Raw genomic sequence first — 21,365 nt, forward strand, 5'->3', positions numbered from 1 at the left:
AAATTTGGGGGTACTGGGCAGATCTTTGCACCCTGGCAGCACATATGCTAAAGATGGCCCTGATTGAAGGTGACGAATACAGAGAGGAATATGGATTATTAAAACTATTGCAAATACTAACTCTAATAATTTTCTGTTTTGGTTTGATTGTCATGTCCTCATCTGAAATGAGGACTGAAAGGGTTGTGTGCCTATGCCTAACTATATTATCAGCTTTTCTTTTCTTTAAGTCATCGGCTTCTTTTTCCTTATAATGACGCCATGTTAATAAAATTGTTACTGCAGGAGAATCTTAATGTCAGCAACATGGGGCATCAGGTGATCGTATTAGACTTTGCGGCCATCAGAGGAATGTGGGAGATTCGGGTTAAGAAGCACAAAGAACGGGAAAAAAAGGAGAAGCAACGAATAGCCCAAAGCGCATTAGAAAAGTAAGGAAATGTATTATTCTTTTTAATATTAATCTGACAAATTGCCTGAAAACTGAATTATAAATCAAGCTGTCAATGAATCATTGTCAACAATAGCCTGTCTGCATTATTTTATTAGATAATTTCCCTTTTCCTAGGGGGATGTACACTAAGATCCTGCATTCTTAAACACATTGCAGAAGTTAAATATCTCTTTGCGTTTATGATACCGGAGCCAAGCTATTTCAGACTCTACCCTGAAATTACCTCCTGATTTCAGCACATCGCATTACATTTATTGGGATGGCTATAGCTGCATTAGGACATGAGCAAAACTGTGCAAACTTAGTATAGCACTGAAAATAAAACAAAACAAACTCCATGCCCACAGTTATGGAAACTTGGAAAGAGACTTGATGAAACAGGCCAAGGATTCACCTGGTTGAGCATCTTGTTTCCAACAGCGGCGAGCCAGAGAGTTCCCCAAAGACCTTGACTTTTATTTGAACGGTTAACCACCTTGGACTTTTAAATGCAAAGCGGGGTGTATCTGAAACCAACCAACCAACCAACCAACCTCACCAGCCCTTCCCCCCATCTAGCACAGTATTGTTTGATCTGACTGGCAGCAGCTCTCCAGAGTTTTTCTCATTATTTGATCCTTTTTAAATTGGAGATGCTGGGACTCTTATCAAAGCAAAGCACATGCTCTTCCATTGATCTGTGGTCTGTCGCCTGAATTACGGTATGTCCAGAATGTCAGGAGCTTGTCCTACACTCAAGTAGGACACTGGCAGAGACACATGCCTTACTGGCATGTTCTCTCCCTCCTGGTCTTTTGTTCAGGAGCTTCAAAAGCTTTCTTCTGCCCGAACATCACAGCGACAAATGCCTACACACTTAGGGATCCGCAGAGTCTTTGCAGCTTGCATAACAGACCTCAGCAACTCAGCATTTTGGCTAATTTACTTTATTTACATATAAACACACACGGAGCACTGCAACATGGCTCCTTCTCTCTCTAGCATCAGACAGGAAAGAGAAAAAGAACAAAGGACAATAGTCCCACTTCACGGAACACAGTAACACAAACATCCTGTCTCCGTCACTTCCCACTCAGTGGAGTCAAAATATATACTGTCATGTGATAGACAACAATCCCATGACTGTAATAATGGAGCATGAATTCTAACACAGAACTGTGCACAGTATTTCCCAGCACATTACCATTTACTCTGGCTCCAGTGTGCTCTTGCCACTAGCATTTGAAGCTGGGTACACATGGTGTTAGGGATGCAGGTGGCGCTGTGGGTTAAACTGCAGAGCCTAGGACTTGCTGATCAGAAGGTCGGTGGTTTGAATCCCCGCAACGGGGTGAGCTCCCATTGCTCGGTCCCTGCTCCTGCCAACCTAGCAGTTTGAAAGCATGTCAAAGTGCAAGTAGATAAATACCATAGGTACCGCTCCGGTGGGAAGGTAAACAGCGTTTCCGTGTGCTGCTCTGGTTCGCCAGAAGTGGCTTAGTCATGCTGGCCACATGACCCGGAAGCTATACGCCCGCTCCCTCGGCCAATAAAGCGAGATGAGCGCCACAACCCCAGAGTAGGTCACTGGATTTAATAGTCAGGGGTCCTTTACCTTACACATGGTGTTAGTCACAATCTATACCTACTCTGTCATTTGCGAGAAACACTGCTGATTGATGCATTCCCCCTCAAACCAGTTTCCGTCCAATTTGAAAAAAATAAGCCACATTCACTTTGCAGAGAAGCTGAGGTGTTGCACACTCCCAGATGGCTGCTTGAGGAGTCTGCAGGCATGGGGAAACCAAACTGTTAATGTGCACTGGGGGAAGACAGCTCTGTCCCCTCTCTGATGTGTACAGCAACATGCAAATACAACGTGAGACACAAGGGAGATGAAACAACCTCACTGCCTTTTGAGCCAGTAACGTGTACGTATCCATTGATTGGGAAGCCTGCACTTAAGCAGTGTAGTATGGTAAAAATCATTTGACAACGCTACAATGATGATATGCTTTTAGGCTTGACAAAGGCTGCAATTATGTTTAAAAATGCTCCATTTGAATTGCATGTGGCATATTTCATATCAACCCAAGAGAAAGAAAGAAAATCTTTGATAAATTGAGGGTTTGATGTGTCAGAGGTAACAGTATATTTTGTCAAGTGAGTTAAACGAAGGCTTTTCATTTGATTATATTGGCTAAAAGTGGCATGTAAAATCTTGTTATTGTGAGCTTTAAATAGAAGTTGTTGAAGTTACTTTGAGAGAGGCTAAAAGAGTCCAGCAGGTATTGTCAATGGAGCAGGGATTTGTTATGTTACAAAGGCTTTCATCAATGTGTTCTCCAATCACAAAACTGTTTTGAAGACACACTGAAGAGGACTCTTCTGTTGACAGTTGAAGTCTCTCTTCCACAAAGCAGTGCTATTTGGTGTTCAGTTCCCCTCACTCCGTAAGATCTTATGAGATTTCAGTGAGATCTCATGAGATCTTGCTGGAAATCAGTGCCAAAGCCTGCGCCGCTTCTCTGCTGGTGGTGGACGTGCATGGGTGGGCAGGGCTCCCATGGGGGTCTCCACCACCCCACCTCATGGCTGAGCCAGGCCTGGTGAGCATAAACATAACTCCTCCTTGCCTGACTTTGCTACCATCCATCACACCTCTGTGGCCAGACCCCCCATGCACTGGGGGATGAGTATTTGCAGGGGGAAAGCTACTGTACTCATGCGAACTAAATGTGCAATTTAGAACCTGGTCATGCTGAGTTCAGACCTCTGTCTTCCAGTGCATGGAGGAAGTGGGGCCAGTGTCAGTAATGTGCCCCCCCCCCCGCACACCAGGAGAGTCAGCCTTGAAAACTGAGCTGAGGAAGAGGCTGACTCTGGAGATGAGAGCTGTCTGTCTGATTTTAGAGAGAACAGCCCAGGGCCCCTCCTTTCCAGGGAAGAAGCGGTTAGTTCCCAAGGGGAGGAAGAGTTGGATGTTGGCCAAGGCATTGCCAGGCAACCAGCAGATAAGATGGTGTCAGAGGCTGAGTCTTCTGAGGAAGAGGTAGCTCAGCCCCACAGTCCTAAAACTAGGAGATTAGAGAGGCTCTGAGAGCAACAGAAGGGAAGGAGATGAAAGGTGTTCTTCCTACTGGGGGAGGAATGATGAGTCAGACTGTGCAACCAGATTAATGAGAGCAGGCAGATTGTCATGCTCTGAATGTTTGTTTTTTTAAATAAACTTGTATAAAACTGATGGAGGGTCTTTGCTGCTTTATCAGGCTGCTCGCCTGCCAGAGATCATAATAGCCAGCCACACAATCCCACTCTCCATCATACAATGGGGGAATCGCCAGAATAAAGAGGGGAATTCGGTGTACTGTAGAACTGATGGGCTTGAAGGGAAGATACACCTGCCATTGTTGTTAGCATCCATCAGTCTTGAAAGACAATGTAGTGCGCCTCTGGGGGCGAAGTCAAACAACTGGAGAATCACAGTGCCTATTGTGGATGCAGAGATCAGTAACTCGTAACTGCTGCCTCCCGCATTGTTTTTGCTGCATTAGCAGACCAAAGTGACCTCTCTGAAGGTCCTGGGCTGCCCAGATGACAAGACCTTTTGTTGCTTTCAGACTGCAAGTGATATGTAACTGTCTGTATCCCCAGCAATTCCACTGTGTTTCCTTTACACTGAAATGAATAGGGTGGAATGACATAAAGGGAACACAATTTGCAAATGACATTAACTTATGTAATTTTGCCATAGTGGTCAGTGAAGACCAACTGCAGTGGAATGGAAACAGTGCAAGTGGAATAGAATTTTTTTTTTTTTTGCCTCTAATATCCTTAACTGTGATAGCAAATTTTGCATTTTGGTTTTTCAGAGAACAGATTTGTCTGTGAAGTGGTGGCTGTTAAGCTTTATTTGTCTGTCACAGTTTATTGCTGGTTAGGGGCTATTTTCTCGTGGTGGGCAGGTAATGTCGCTTCCCTCTGAGTCCTGCCATTTCAGTCATGATCTGGATTGAACTGTGGTAGCAAAGCATTCAATGCACAAAATGCCAAACATTGGAGATGACATTTAAAGCTTTTTATGGCCAATTACTATACAGTGGTGCCTCGCAAGATGAAATTAATTCGTTCTGCGAGTTTTTTCGTCTTGCGATTTTTTTCGTCTTGCGAAGCACAGACTTTGGAAAAGCTTCAAAAATCACCAAAGTCTTCAAAAACCTCAAAAAAGGCTGCCACACCGCGTGCTATGAGTTGCTCCTTGAAGTGAATGCACGGTTTTAAGAAAAAGGAAACAAACTTGCAAGACAAAGGAAACAAACTTGCAAGACGTTTTCGTCTTGCGAAGCAAGCCCATAGGGAAATCCGTCTTGCGAAGCAACTCAAAAAACGAAAAACCCTTTCGTTTTGCGAGTTTTTCGTCTTCTGAGGCATTCGTCTTCCGAGGTACCACTGTACAGGTCTATATAGTTTTCAGACCATGATGCCTATGTCATAGGTAACATACAAGCTATAGTTAACAAGTTTCTCACTTAAATAACTAAGCAAGTATCACCCCAGAATTGGCCCTACTAAACATCTTCCAAGACAACAATGCCCATTTACACCACAAATAACTCATAACCCACCTACTTACCGGAGTGGTACCTATTTATCTACTTGCACTTTGACGTGCTTTCGAACTGCTAGGTTGGCAGGAGCAGGGACCGAGCAACAGGAGCTCACCCCGTCACGGGGATTCGAACCGCTGACCTTCTGATCGGCAAGTCCTAGGCTCAGCGCCACCCGTGTCCCATAAGTTCTTAATAGTTGGTTACATAAACGCAGCGGAGGAATGTTTTGCGGATCAACCAAAGTTAGCAGTTGTGGTTACACATAAGGAGTCCCCTTTAAAGAGCTATAATCCTACCAATCAGCTATTGTCCATACACCCACAGAGAAGACACACTGGGTAAAAAGTTGTATTTATTAAGGAGAGGAACTACAAGCCAATTTAACCAAATTCATAAAGTCTGAGCAGGTGATGATTTTAGTAACTGGCACTCCTTGATGTGTGAGGAAAAACGAGACCCGTAACCCATGTGTGGGTAATTGGTGAAAGAATCAACTGAACATTTGGATTTAAAAAATGGGCTTAAAACACTCCAGTGGGAGACAGCCCCCAGCAGAGTTTACAACAGCCACAGTTAAGCAGTAGTACAGCGTGGGAAAATAGGTTGTTAGACTCCTTTTCATATCCTGTTTAGTCCGCTTAAAGTGCTTGCCCCTCTCTCAACTCATCTGGCAATTAATAACAATAACAACAACAACAACAACAACAACAACAATAATTTATTTGCATCCCGCCCTCCCCGGCTGAGGCTCAGAGCGGCTAACATCACAAAAACAACACAATATGCATACAAACAGACATCAGTTAATTAAAATACATCTTACAATTAATTCAGACAAGTTAAAATCTGGGCAGGTGGCAATTATCAAGTTGGAGTTGAGGGTGGTTAATACTTGCCAGGACCAACTGTTTCCACTGATCAATGAACAGGCCACACCGTTAAGTAAGTTTAAACAGACCACAAAAAAAGCTTTACTTACAAAATCCAAATGTCTGATTCATGTGTTATTCCATGCAGCATCTACTCAGGTAGAATACTCTTCGGTATAATATACAGAAAGACAGTTCCAAACATGCATCTGAGACATGTCCTTCCTTGTTAGTTACATGTTGTGAAGAGAGAGTGAGGAAAGGAAGAGAAGCAGCTTCACTGTGACCGGAGTCTAGGTACACAACTTTGTGGCCTTAACCCCTTCATGAATTAACTAGCAAGCATGCATAGTTACGTTTGACTGCAATTTCTCACAAATCTAATTAATCCAGCAGTGTGGAGTAGGCAACAAAGGAGGGACTCTAAGGCCAATCAAAGAATCTTGGCCCCGAAAAAGTATCCTATTTAGCACCACCAGACCAGCAACTAGTAGAAAACCAAAGTGCATCTAAGGATGCCCAAACTTGGGTAGGGGCAGGCTTATAAAACCTGGCTCGAAGGCAGGGCCGTCTTAATCATATCCGGCGCTATGGTGCAAAGCTCCCTCTGGCTTGCCCCCCCATTTCCCAGAGTTTTTTTAGGGAGGACGGCGCTGCCAGTGGGGCTGGAGGAGGCGGGCAACGGCTGGAGGGCGGCTCCTCCGGCGGGGAAGAGGCGGAGGCAAGACGTGGTGGCTCCTGGCCCAGCTGGCTGCTTCGCGCCACGGTGGCCACGGTAGACGGAGGCTCCGGGCGCGGCGCTGCTTCGGCATGGCATGGCAGAGGCGGGCGAGGGCGGCGAGCTGATGCCGGGAGCCGCCGCATCCAGCCTTCACCTCTTCCCTGGCGCCCTCCAGAACTTGGCGCCCTGGCACCCCGCGCCACTAGCCTCTATGGGGAAGCCGCCCCTGCTCAAAGATCCTCTCTTGGCCAGTGGCCATCACATGCCCCCCCTTTCCCTCCCTCCCTTTGGGAGCAAACTCCTGAGTCGTCTTTGCAGAGGGGGGGGGGGAGAAAACCCCTCTACTGTGCCAGCAGGAGGATATTGACAGGGAAGAGAGAGAGAAAAAAATCCTTCTCCCATCAGCCAAGTAGATGCCTCATGAGGTTTTTTGTTTTTAAAAATAGATTATTGTTTTTTTAAATCCAAAGCCCTGGCTGTTGGATTAGGGAGGCGAATTGACTGTGCACACTCTTTCATTTCAAATAGTTAGGGTTAATATATGCAGCCGCCTGATTCCAGCATCCTCCTGGGGTTAGAACAGCCGCATGGTTTCTCTTACCTTCCCGGTAAACCCAGCACTTTCTGTGTTAGCAAAGCATTAACGGAGAGACAGCAGCACTTCCATTTTACAGCTGACTTAGAGTAGAGCAATGAACTTCGGCTTAGACATAATGAGCTTCTACACATTCGTTTGGTCATACCTATGGCATACAAATTTCTGATCCATCTCTAGAGTGAATCAAACAACATCAAAATTCGTATCACAGTTTTTTGGCTTTCCCCACTTGTCCAAGGTTTAGAAGTACATGTTGAACGAAACGGCCAGCAATTGATTTGGTTGCTACTTTTCCGGGCCAGGAAGGCTACATAGATTCATTGAATAAGTAATGATGCTCAAGTGATTAGAGTTATCTGATCTTGAAGTGCGTAACATATTTATTCAGGACAAATTAGCTATCTGCCTTTTTGAACAATCAGAAGCCTCCATATTTTGTCTCTCCTGGCACTGCCTACAATTCCACTACCAGTAATGCAACAGCCTGTTCCCCACATCATGCATAAGAAGATAGTCTTGTCCCAGAGGGACAACTATGCTACTGTTTGCACCCCCTTTTAAATACAGTGGTGCCCCGCAAGACGAACGCCTCGCAAGACGGAAAACCTGATAGACGAAAGGGTTTTCTGTTTTGGAGGCACTTCACAAAACGAATTTCCCTATGGGCTTGTTTCGCTAGACGAAATGTCTTGCGAGTTCCTGCGGGTTTTCCCCCCATTTCCCCCCCTTTTCCTAAGCCGCTAAACTGCTTATCAGCTGATCCACTGAAAAGCCGCTTATCAGCTGATCCGCTAAAAGCCGCTAAACCACTAATAGCGCTAATCCGCTAAGCTGTCAATGGGCTTGCTTCGCAAGACGAAAAAACCGCTATACGAAGAGCCTCACGGAACGGATTAATTTCGTCTTGCGAGGCACCACTGTACAGTGGTACCTCGGGTTACAGACGCTTCAGGTTACAGACGCTTCAGGTTACAGACTCCGCTAACCCAGAAACAGTACCTTGGGTTAAGAACTTTGCTTCAGGATGAGAACAGAAATCACGTGGCGGCAGCGGAAGGCCCCATTAGCTAAAGTATTACCTCAGGTTAAGAACGGTTTCAGGTTAAGAACGGGCCTCTGGAACGAATTAAGTTCTTAACGCGAGGTACCACTATGGAGCTAGATGAGTGCTCAAGCCTCACTGCTCTTTGAACTTAGGAGCAAAACCTGATGGGCACCTCCCCTTTTTCTGGTGGCACAGCATGTCAACACGAAGGCACAAATACCCTTTTTAGAATCAGGGACGTCTTAAGCATATCCAGCGCCATGGTGCAAATATCCCTCTGGCGCCCCCCCCCCCCGTTTCTCAGAGTTGTTGACCTTTTCCCAAGCCTTTGCAGGGATCGCTCTCCAGCGGAGGCTTGGGAAGGAAGCTGCACGCCCACCAGCCATATGGTTGGTGGGGCACAGCTGGTGGGTGTGCAGGGAAAGGAGAGGCCGCCGGCAAAGCTGCACAGCTCCCCGACTCGTTGGGGCACCCCTGAGAGGCTGGCGCCCTGGTGCAATGTGGCAGTAAGCCCAATGGGAAAGACGGCTCTGTTTAGAATTCATAAAATGGTGTGTGTGTGTGTGTGTGTGTGTGTGTGTGAGAGAGAGAGAGAGAGAGAGAGAGAGAGTTAGTAGCAGTGTCTCTTACTGCTAGTGATGCCATCTATATTATTTAACAGATGCACATGACAGAAATGGGCAAAAAAGGGAATATTTTTTTCCCAGCGGCAAAATATTCTAGTCTGAATTCTGGGAAGTTGCTTGACCCGGGGCTTCTGTGTAAGAAATCAATACAAGCTCGCCTTCCTTACTCATTTTCTTACATTTATTCTGATATTTCTTTTATTATAAATAAATAATCTGGAATTTTGCTTAGCTCACTTCAGTGAGTTATAGTAACTACCAGTGGTGGGCAGTGAACACAAGCTTCACCTGGTAAATGTAGCTTTTGGAAGCAGTCTTATCTGTTCCAGGTTAGCTCTGTGTCTTTCCAGTTAGATTAGTTATTCAGAGGAAGTGGTTGTGCATTTCACTTATGGAAAAACGGCGGCAATTCTTCCTGCTGCATGACGGTTTTTAAGTACAGATAGGGCGAACCTACACAGAATCAATGGCCAGCAGCAACCAGCCCTTGGGAACTTTATTTTCTATTAGAGCAGCTAACTTTAAAGGAAAGTGCTGGTGCTGTGATGTTTTTTATTGTAACCTTCTATATGTGATCTTTCATATGTAATTAAAAAAGAAAGAAAGGAGGCAACAGAACTACTTGGGAAATTGCGGACTGCGTAATCCCTCCGAAATCCCTTTTTAACTGAACAATTCAATTTGGCAATGTGAAAGACTTCTCAATCACCATGATTATTCAGAGTAGGAGCAAAGCCAATGCTCAGCTGTACCGTTTGACGTCAGCGTAGCTATGCTTATTTAGAGACATTGAATATCATGTTTCGACAAAAAGCGTTGCTAAGACTGCAAAGAAGAATAGACTGTTTCCGACTCTCTCTCTTTTTTGAGCATGGAGACAGTTTTCACCTGTGTACATTCAAATAGTGGTGTGATAATGTGATGCTACATGGTGGTATAAGAGGACTGAGAACCATGATATTCATAGAATTAAGTTGGAAGGGATCCCAATGTTAGGTTACCAGACGTCCCCGTTTCCCGGGGACAGTCCCCGGATTTACAAATCAGTCCCCATACAAAATCCATTGAAGGTGAAAAGTGTCCCTGGATTCATTGAAAAAAACCTGGTAACCTTATCCCAATGTCCATCTAGTTCAGTCACAGCTAAAGAAATCACAGCTAAAGAATCGCCTGACAGATGGCCACCCAACCTTTGTGCAGATGTTGGGAGTCATTGGGGCAGACCTGGGATCCTTCCGCAATTTGTGTGGATGTCCCATGTGGTTATATGTGACGGCTGCATTAGAGAATTGCTGTGGGCCCTAAAGTGTTCTCAGGGTCTGAGCTGGCCTCACTGTCTGAGGCTGGCAATTGGACCATTCTAGGTAGGAAGAGCTATAAAAAGCTTCCTCTTTGAACAGCGCTATTCCAGACGTGGTTTGCTCCTAATCTCTAGCCGTTTCCAAGTGCTGTAAAGGTGTCACCTCTGCAAAATCAGGGTCATATTGTGTGGAGCACCTATTGCATGACAAGGCCCCGTGCCCTGTAGTTCCCTTATATAATGAACACACAAGGACACAGATAGTTTAGGTCATGGGTAGACAAATTAAGGCCTGGGGGCCGGATCCGGCCCAATCACCTTCTAAATCCGGCCCGCGGACAGTCCAGGAATCAGCGTGTTTTTACATGAGTAGAATGTGTCCTTTTATTTAAAATACACCACTGGTTTATTTGTGGGGCATAGGAATTCATTCATTATTTTCCCCCAAAATATAGTCTGGCCCTTCACATGGTCTGAGGGACAGTGGACCAGCCCCCTGCTGAAAAAGTTTTCTGACCCCTGGTTTAGGTTAATGGGCAAAAATAGACCACAACTTTATTGGTTACAGATGTGAGCGGTTTGGCTTAGGTACTGGGTGAAACCAGACTATATTCTGACTCCTGCCCGTCTGCAGGTAGTCTCCTAAGGGTAAACCACCAGTAGGGGGAGCCCTATGATATACATCTGGCTTCCTCAGCCTCAGCCCTCCAGATGTTTTGTGACTCCCATCATCCCTTACCACTGGTCCTGCTAGCTAGGGATCATGGGAGTTGTAGGCCAAAAACATCTGGAGGGCCGAGGTTGAGGAAGCCTGATATACATCAAATCAGAGCACCCCCAGGGACCCCAATGGGGTTGTGGCATGGCCCTAGCCCATGACCAGGCTTCGGACAGAATACACACACACACACACACACACACACACACGGATCCCTTTAATGGGATACCCTTATTGAGGAGGGGCAGGCAGATGCAACAAAGATGCAACAACCTCCCCTCCCATCACAAAGGCTTAAAGGTAAAGGTAAAGGGACCCCTGACCATTAGGTCCAGTCGCAGACGACTCTGGGGTTGCGGCGCTCATGTCGCTTTACTGGCCGAGGGAGCCGGCGTACAGCTTCCGGGTCATGTGGCCACCATGACTAAGCCCCTTCTGGCGAACCAGAGCAGCGCACGGAAATGCTGTTTACCTTCCCACTGGAGCGGTACCTATTTATCTACTTGCACTTTGACGTGCTTTTGAACTGCTAGGTTGGCAGGAGCAGGGACTGAGCAATGGGAGCTCACCCCGTTGCAGGGATTCAAACTGCTGACCTTCCGATCGGCAAGCCCTAGGCTCTGTGGTTTAACCCACAGCACCACCCTTGTCCCATGTCACAAAGCCTTACCCAATGCCTAACCTTACAAGTCCAGATATTGTACCACTTGTGTGAGATTTGCAGTATTCTACATTCTCAGCCAGTTGTAGACAGTAAAGGCCTGCACTGAAGACTTCAGCCAACTTCTGAACTGGACGAATGGCCCTGTGCCAGAAAGCACTGCAGCATAAAAGTTGCTTACTTTGGTCTTTTCCTTGGATGTTGAGGATGGCAGAGTGAAAATGGTCTGCGATTAAAGAAGGTGCTATTGATGAAGGCCATTTGCAACTTGCTGAATTCTTGCAATAAATTGAATACATAGCTGCACCCACCAAACAAGCTGCCAAAAACAAAAGTAAAGAGAACTGCAGAAAAACAGGCACGAGTAAGAAGGAATATACCGTAGCTTAGGAAAAGCCAGCTACGTTATGATAGCGTAGCAGCATTTGCAACTGACAATTGTGTGGACATTACTGGCTATAATTCAGCTCAATTAACATTGAAAGGGAATTTTCTCTGGCAAAAATAGGTAGGTTATACCTGTTTTTAGCATTATTGACACTGGCTTTTCACATACCACCTTTGAATATTAGTGAACAAATGCCAGCAAAAATGGCATTCAGTTATCTGGACTTACTACCCTCCAACATGGGCAACTTGCAATTCCACTGATCTGGTAACACAAAGGTCTTCAAAACACTCGGTCACATGCCTGTAGCTATCCACAATTTCAGTGAATAACGCTCTGTGCTGTTTCCCGCACCCCAAGGCTCTAGAACCAGTATGTGTGTTGCTGTTGTAAGGCTTTCTAAAGATGCAGAGCTTTTTTTTTCTAAAAAAATGTTTAGGGGTGTTGGTTTCTGCTCTCTTCACTGTGCAGCGAAGTGCTTGTCACGAGACAGGTGTTTACATTCCACAGTCTGTGCTGTTGGAGTTTCTCACGGGAAAGGAGACTGGATGTGACGTACACTGGTTTCCTGTTTTTCACTGTTCACACAGTGTTTCTCTCCGTGCTTCAGAGGAGAGAGGATGCTTTCTCTGCTCCGGCAGAGGCAAGATGTTTTTCTGTAATCTACCAGCTTTGAAGTGTAAATAAAGTAATATAGAGTATGTGGCACGTACTCCTCATCATTCCGCTGTGCACGGGCTACTGCAATATCAACAAGGGGTACTCTCATTCTCCTATTCATATTGAAATACTGCCCCTCAATGAGGCCAAACTTAGATTCACAAAATATTTAGGGGTATGCATACCCCTGCATAGGGACGGGGGTGGCGCTGTGGGTTAAACCACATCAGAAGCCGATCAGAAGGTTGGCGGTTCGAATCCCCGCGACGGGGTGAGCTCCCATTGTTCAGTCCCTGCTCCTGCCAACCTAGCAGCTCGAAAGCACATCAAAGTGCAAGTAGATAAATAGGTACCGCTCCGGCGGGAAGGTAAACGGCGTTTCCGTGCGCTGCTCTGGTTCGCCAGAAGCGGCTTGGTCATGCTGGCCACATGACCCGGAAGCTGTACGCCGGCTCCCTCAGCCAATAAAGATGAGCACACAACCCCAGAGTCGGTCACGACTGGACCTAATGGTCAGGGGTCCCTTTATGTTTATCTTTATACCCCTGCATCCCTCCAGAAAAAAAGCACTGTATAGATGGATAGAAAAGTTGCAGAGGAACAGGAAAATAGCCTAGCCCTGTGTTTCCATTTCCCAATACAGTAAAATAAAACAGGCACTGGCGGAGGAAGAGGGGGACAGGGGGAGCGCACTGTCACCGGCAGTGTGGCTCTGCCACTGACAACAGGATGTCTTCTGAGCTTTAGAAACAGGATACAATGGTATCTCAGGTTACAGACGCTTCAGGTTACAGACTCCGCTAACCCAGAAATAGTACCTTGGGTTAAGAACTTTGCTTCAGGATGAGAACAGAAATTGCACAGCGGCAGTGGGAGGCCTCATTAGCTAAAGTGGTACCTCAGGTTAAGAACAGTTTCAGGTTAAGAACGGACCTCCGGAACGAATTAAGTTCTTAACCCAAGGTACCACTGTTTGCATATTGCATATGATTTAGTTCAGTGGTTTCCTATCTGGACAGAATTCTGAGAAGGCTAAGTGCCCTCAGGGCCTATGGAAATTAATAGGAACAGTTAAGCATGCAGATAAAAATGTATTCGTCTAGCTCAGGCTTCCATTGAGCATGTATTGTTGCCTGCCAAGTGCTTCACCCTCTGGTTTCTGCAGTCTGAGACAGAAATTTGATATCTTTGGGTTAGGGTTAGGGTTAGGGCTTAAATGCAGTGCACTCCACATGATAACTGCAATTTGAATGGGCTTGGTCTAGAAAACTGAGCCTTGAATGGCCAACATCAGAAATAAACCAGAACAACTAACTTGCCCACATTGTGTAAACCCTTGACTGAATGATTTGCATGCCTTTGCTGACCTTGGGGGATAATCTGGTAACTATTACAAGAGTTGAGTGCTGCCCTTGGATTTCATGTCCTTCAACATTTCACACATGGAAATAAGAGCATTTCTGAGTACTGGCAAGACCCATATTCCATACCATGAGTTGCTCCCTGAGGCTCTCCCTCCCGCCATACACTTTGCTGAAAGCTTTTCTCTCCCTGCAGTACATTATATTCATTAGGGGTGAGCACTGGCCGTACAATTCACCTTATATCTGTAACATTGTGGCCCAATTTGTCTCGGATCCACTCTGCATATTTCCGATTTGTCTTGTTATGTGAGTCTCAGTTTGACTTGTTAAATCTGAAGCTCTGTTTTGCCTCCGCTGCTTAACTATTACAGGGAATTTGGGGCAAATTCATGTGGCCCGCTGCTCTTAAAATGTCCTGCTCACGGCCAGAAACACAGGTGAGACTTAGCTATATGACCATACAGGATCCCACTGAACTCACTGACTCCAATACCGCCCCCCCTCAAAAAATTAATCATGTTGTATCTTGGGAAGATATTTCCCTGCAATTAAAACCTGGATCTTCCCACCAAAATGCCCCACCTCTCCAGCCCTTTCCTCGCTTATGCTTATAGGATGTTTCTTGCAAAGCGTGTTCTCCTTCATGGAGAGCACGTGTTGCGGTGGGGGCTAGCAAGACACCCTGCTGTTGCTGGGCGGGAAAGAGTTTGGCCACCATTAGCGGAGGGCTGGCTGTTGCTGGGGAGAATTATATGTTGCTATTTTTTGGTTGACAGCCCTAGTCTGTAAATGCCCTGCACACAGCGTTGAACTTCCTCTTTTTGCTGCATGCATCGGATCACCCGTCCTCCCTCCCTATTTTAGGCTGTTCGCTTGACCTTGTTATGCCTGTCATGGGGTCATCTGCTTTTGGGGCAGGGGCCCGGTAGGAATTTTGTCCATTTGGCTGATTGGCTGGTGCCATTTGCTTTTTGCCTACTGTGTAGCAAATCGTCACAACTTGTAATGTTGTGGTTAGGCATTGGTTTGGGAATTGGTTGGTGGAGGGGTATGGATTTGGCTGTGCCTGCCCCTCTAAAAATGCTGCTGCTGCAAGGGTTTTCCGTTAAAGGAACCCAGGGGCTCACCATGCTTTTGTCTGAACCCTGTCAAGGGGCTAGGGCCACACAAGCAGTGGCGTAGTGTGGGGGGTGCAGGGGGGGCCGGCCGCACCGGGCGCAACATCTGGGGGGGGGCGCGCTTGCCGCCTCCAGAGTCGCCGAAGAGCCTCGGGCGCAGGCTGTAGCAGAGCCCCATGTCTCGCGGAACCGACGAGCTGTGTGCGCGTCCGGGCTGAAGGCGTCCGGCAGGCAGCGGCTCGCGACGGTCCCTGCGCGTCAGGGCCACGGAGGGCGTGCCAGGCAGCCCCTCCTCACAGCCCTGCCACCGCCGCCGCCGCCGCCGCCGCCGCTGCAGCTGCTGGGCCTTGTTGCATTTTCCTCGCCTCTCTGCCCTCCTCCTCCTCTGGGCAAGTGGCGTCGTTTGGGCGGCAGTGCCAGCGGCAACTTGCCTCAGATCACCTGACACGGACCCGCCGCCGCCATGGCTACCTTACCGTAAATACCCCAGCCCAGGCAGCAGCAAGAAGAAGCTGGCAGCGGCGGCGGGTTAGGGGTTAGGGGCGCAAATTACTTGCCTTGCCCTGGGTTAGGGGGCGCAAATTACTTGCCTTGCCCCGGGTTAGGGGGTGCAAATTACTTTCCTTGCCCCGGGTGCTGACAACCCACGCTACGCCACTGCACACAAGAGCCCCTGGGAGCATTTGGGGAGAGGTGAGGGCATGGTTCCCAGCTCCATCTTTCTCCCCAAAATGTTTTCCCTTTCTGACTTTTGCAGGCGTGCGAATGTCAGACTGTCCCCATGCAGGGGTCAGATAGTCGCAACCAATGCCTAAGCAACCACTCACATTGCTTGTAATTTAATAAAGTTGTGGCCAAAATTATGCAAAAAACCTTAAACAAAAATTATGTGTGAATTGTGTTTTATTGGGGGGTGTCTTGGGGACCTCGACACGCAACAGCTTGGCTTCATTTCAAAGGAGGGGAAACGCAGTGATCTTGAATCTTTCTTTTGAGCACCCAAATCCACAGAACCTGTAGGAACCTGCTCAGCAGTTGCAATAATTTTTGGAGGCCATTCTCTGTTCCATCACCAACCAATGGGAAGAAATGCAGGACAGGGCTTTATCGGGATAGCACCTTGACTGTGTAATTTCTTCCCAAGGTTAGCACGACCCATTCTCAGATATCTTTTAGGTGGGCAGTTAAGACATTTTTATTCTGCCAGACTAGTTGCGCTGCATTTTAACCTTGTGAGCTATAGATTTGTTTTGCTTGATTTTAATTGTACTGAAATTTTAGTAAAGGTAAAGGTAAAGGTACCCCTGCCCGTACGGGCCAGTCTTGACAGACTCTGGGGTTCTGCACCCATCTCACTCAAGAGGCCAGGGGCCAGCGCTGTCCGGAGACACTTCCGGGTCACGTGGCCAGCGTGACATCGCTGCTCTGGCGAGCCAGAGCTGCACACGGAAACGCCGTTTACCTTCCCGCTGGTAAGCGGTCCCTATTTATCTACTTGCACCCGGAGGTGCTTTCGAACTGCTAGGTTGGCAGGCGCTGGGACCGAGCAGCGGGAGCGCACCCCGCCGCAGGGATTCGAACCGCCGACCTTTCGATCGGCAAGTCCTAGGCGCTGAGGCTTTAACCCACAGCGCCACCTGCGTCCAACTGAAATTTTAGGCCCCTCTAAATGTCATTTTTATTGTATACGTTCATGATGATTTGTGCTAATGATGTTATTGGGATGCTCATATACAATCCTGCTTTCAATTCTGTTTGAAAAGGTTTTGGGTGGCTGCGCTGCTTCATTTCCAGTCAGTGCATATCCTATAACTTCATGGCTGAAATCCCGTAACTTTTTATTACACAAATGTTCTGGGTTGTTGTTTTTCTGTTCTGCTTCTGTTGCACTATAGCCCCTCCAGACAGCAACAATGTGGTAGCACTGGGTAAGCTAAATAAGCTAAATATATAATAAACTAAAATAAACTAAAGCAGAATAAATCCACACCTAATGCACTTTATAATGTCAAGAACATATAGCAGAATACACCTGCAATAACACACCATTCTGCAGGGGTCATGTGTTGGAAGCTGCCTTGGTAAAGGTAAAGATGAAGGTAAAGGTACCCCTGACGTTAGGTTGAGTCGTCCATGACTCTGGGGTTGCGGTGCTCACCTCACTTTACTGGCCGAGGTAGCCAGCGTACAGCTTCCGGGTCATGTGGCCAGCATGACTAAGCCACTTCTGGTGAACCAGAGCAGCGCATGTAAACACCACTTACCTTTCCGCTGGAGCGATACCTATTAATCTACTTGCACTTTGAAATGCTTTTGAACTGCTAGGTGGGCAGGAGCAGGGACCGAGCAACGGGAGCTCACCCCGTCGCAGGGATTCGAATTGCTAACCTTCCGATCAGCAAGCCCTAGGCTCTGTGGTTTAGACCACAGCGCCACCAGCATCCTAAGCTGCCTTGGTAGCCTTTTTAAAAAGGAACTGAAAGTTGGTAAAAATATGTTTTAAATAAACAATCCATGCAGTAGGTTTTCTGCATTGTGAGGTTGGCTTAGATGGCCTTTGAATGCCTTCTAATTCTTTGCTTTACTGTCTGGCGTATGGGAGAAGAGATTGAAGATAAACAGCAAACTGGAATTTGCATCCATGTTTATTTCGCTTTCACAAGATGCATGAAAACAAACTAATAGCTGCATGCAAAGGCGCTGGAAGGTAATGCAGTCAAATGCTCTCTTAAGTTCTGTGCTAACATATTTACAAACTTGGAACTTTTATGGAGACCTTTAGATATTTCTCCATTGCATTCTCAGATGGACCAATGCCTAGCAGAAGAAAAACCGTTTCTCAAACAGGACAATGTTCTACTTTTATCACACAAATTCATTAACACTGGTAAAAATCCCTATACACAAAGTTAGACAAAAAGTTGATACAGTGCAATTGTTTTCTTCAAGACAAACAATGAGAACTCCAACCAACATCTCTCTAATTGTAATTTACCTTTGTGTAGATTTTAATTGCAACCCATTTTGGGAGCCACTTTTGACCAAAAAGCACTGTATAAATATAGTGAACAAATCAGTAGATTCCAAACACACTCGGTCTAGCTTCCCTGGATTTAGGGAAGGGGCTTAAACTTATTCCTCAGATGCTTTTTAAATCCCAAAGGCAAAATACGCAACAGAGAAGGTAATTTTCTAGGGATAGGTATTATAAAATAGAAATTTCTTGCAGGTAAATAGGGAGTATTGGAGTATGTGGAATGCCATGCAAATCTGGCAGAGGGGCCTCATTTATAAAATCTACTGCATGGATTGTTTATTTAAAACATGTTTCTACCACCTTTCAGTTCTTTGTGACTCTTTCAGGGTTGTGTTTCGGTTTCAACTTCTCTTTCAACTTTTTCTAGATTTCCTATAGAGTTCCTCCCTGATATATATATATATATATATATATATATATATATATATATAATATCTCCATGAACTTCACCTCCCATCCACCTTCTCTCCTCAGTCACATCTCACAAACCTTTGCAGCTCATTAGCAGCACTGGCTTATTGAAGGCTTGCCAACAACATCCATGCATGACTCTCCAGGGGTCTATTTTTATTCTGTAGCTTTTCCCAGTAATGCCTACATGACCTCTTCAAATAGCCATTGTCTTGCTTGTGTGAATTCCCAGTTGCACTGGTGATCTGTACTGTTTACATTAGTAACACCACTTGCAAAGTCACTCTTAGCAGCCTATTGGATTGGTGACCTTTGGCTCTTGACTATTTAAAACTTCTACCATTCTGTAGTATTTCTTTGGTGCCAAACACTGTGTTAGGAATGGAAAAGGTGTCTGGGTGTTGTGGCACCAACGCAGCCTGATCTTCTACTCTTAACTGCTATGGTAGAAGAAGGATTAATTTCACCTAACTAGAGTGACATCCTACAAAAGGCAAATAGGAAATAAAACAGTGCTGGCTATAAAATGCTCCCAGTCTACTTCTAGGTTGCTGGCTGGCCTCATCAAACACTGCAGACCTTCCAAGTGTCCCTATTTTCCAGGGACAATCCCAGATTTACAGAAGCCGTCCCAGTTTGGAATGTCTCACTTTTCCTCAGGATCTCCCTATTTTCATTGGAGAAATGTTGGAGGGTAAGGAGTTATCCCAAGCTGTCTGAAGGCAATCATCTATAGGACAGGTGTTTTTTTAATGTTTAATGTTTTATTATGTTTTTATATATGTTGGAAGCTGCCCAGAGTGGCTGGGACAATCCAGTAAGATGTGTGGGGTATAAACAGTAAAATTATCATTATGGAATGGGGAGTCCCTATTTTCATCAGAGAAATGTTGGAGGGTATGAGCTTACTTTGTTACAGAGCATCTCAGAAATGAATGGGAGTCCATCAAGAGTGAGTTTGGCTTCCTTGTGGTGCCTATTAATGTACAACAGAAGACCCAATGGATAATCTTTTCCTTAGCCAAAGAACATTAGTTCCACAGGCAGTCACAAGGTTTGTATTTCTCCCTGTGTTGTGGGCACAATCCCACCCACTTCCTGTGCTTTTAAGCTGTTGATGTTCTTTTTTTACAGAAATTATACAATCTCATTTGGATGCTGAATGATCTTGTCTTTTTTGAAACACGATGTTATTCCATGTTTTTTTTATGGGGCAGAGAGGGAATAAGAAACAAAAGAGAAATGCTTCCATTTGTCCTGTTTCAGGATAAGGCAAGAATGGGACATTATCCTAGAGTGCAGAAGAAATGGCATTCCACAAGCTGCATATCTGAATAATGGTATTGTAGATACTAACAAAATTTTGGACAAGGTTGAAAACAACTCGCCGCTCATTAAGAAGATTGCCTTGTTGAATGAAACACAGAAAGAAAGAAACAAATTCATTTTTCAACTTTCAGGAGAACACTGGACAGTAAGTGGATAGAATATTTGGGTGGTGCGACACTTTGCCACAAATGATATTGATATTAGAGGATTAAATAATTTCCTCTCACCTTTTATATAATCACATTGGTCACAATCTATCAGAATTAGGTGTGCCAACATCTGTTGACTTCATTAGACTTAAGCATGCCTAAACTTTGTTGAATCAGAGCCTTTGCTTGTAGGCTTGCAACATTTTCTTCTCTAGCCTTAAAAAAATAATGAATTGCAGTGCCTTGTGTAAAGCAAAAGTTAGCATGATACTACAACAATATTCATACTTGAAAAATAAATAAGAAAAGGGATCAAAAGAAAAGCAGAAAAAAATGAATGTGAAAATATGTTTAAAGGACACTTGAAAACTTATTATGACTGGCTTTTCAGAATTGTGCTTCCTGCCATGCATATGGCTATAGACAGGCTTATATGGCATTTTAGCACTTGGTTTACAAACCAGCTTATGATAGGAAGTGAAATTTACACAGGCTTCCTTCTGGCTCTGCTCTTCAATTCCCTCATGTTCTTCAGTAATCTTCAGAAGCCAGCAAGAAGCTGATAAATTGTTCCACAAAGACAGCCACTAGAAAAGTCTAGTCTTCATCTTTAATGGGAAAAAATATGGAAGCCTCCTGCATTTCCAACATAATTTAAAGGCAAGGTAGGCTGGGAAAGATCTCCAGGGTAGCTTTCTACTACTGAAGGTTGCCCAGGAGAGAATGTGGCTCTCAGGCTGAAAAAGTCGCAGGGGGAAACCATTTGTGGCACTACTCAAATTTAATTCATCTCCAAAAGATGGCCCTGTTTTACAGCCAGTTCCAGGGCTGAGAATGTCCAACTTGAGGTGGCCTCTGGTGAGGTTGGGCAGGTCTATCTGGCTGTGCTGGCAGCACTTACAAACAAGGAGGGTCTCAGGTGGCCCGGGGAGAACTGTGCAGTCTGAATTCTGAGGCCCGGTGGTCTGAATTTGGGCTGAGATCTGGAAGTTTCCCTTTCCTGTTCTAGAAGATTGTCACTTCATCCCTCTGAGCTTAATTTCTTCCTTAACGCTTGACTTGTTAAAGGGGGAAATGAAACTCAGAGGGATGACAATCTTCTAAAACAGGTGAGAAACCACTGGAACATGGTTCAAATCTTTGCCAGTTTTGGTTTCTTATGGACAACCTTTTGCCCTGTGCTTTTTGCCTCATGTAAATCACACCCATCTCACCTGGCTGTTTGCATCATCAAGGAAAACATACATAGTGTTCTGCATTGAGGGGTGAGGGACAGCCTGAATGATGCCCTGAGCACCTTGTAGTTCCAAACTACAAGAAAGAAGATT

At 45.6% G+C, this 21,365-nt stretch overlaps 2 protein-coding genes across 5 annotated transcripts in view; one reads left to right on the top strand and one right to left on the bottom strand.

Moving 5' to 3' along the window:
• Positions 1–21,365, bottom strand: part of LOC307227059 (cryptic protein-like) — a 384,101-nt gene that overhangs the window by 69,879 nt on the left and 292,857 nt on the right. The gene's annotated exons all lie outside the window — the stretch shown is intronic.
• The window catches only part of LRRC2 (leucine rich repeat containing 2), an 81,683-nt gene that overhangs the window by 10,429 nt on the left and 49,889 nt on the right, over positions 1–21,365 (top strand). For both annotated transcript variants that reach the window (XM_079996132.1, XM_079996131.1), the window contains exons 2-3: positions 286–431; positions 19,826–20,033. In XM_079996132.1, the coding sequence (XP_079852258.1) occupies positions 307–431; positions 19,826–20,033 (333 nt within the window). In that variant the 5' untranslated portion in view covers positions 286–306. The remainder of the gene's footprint in view (positions 1–285; positions 432–19,825; positions 20,034–21,365) is intronic.

Source organism: Podarcis cretensis, assembly GCF_951804945.1.
Source record: "Podarcis cretensis genome assembly, chromosome: 11".
NCBI classification, from domain to species: Eukaryota; Metazoa; Chordata; class Lepidosauria; order Squamata; family Lacertidae; genus Podarcis; species Podarcis cretensis.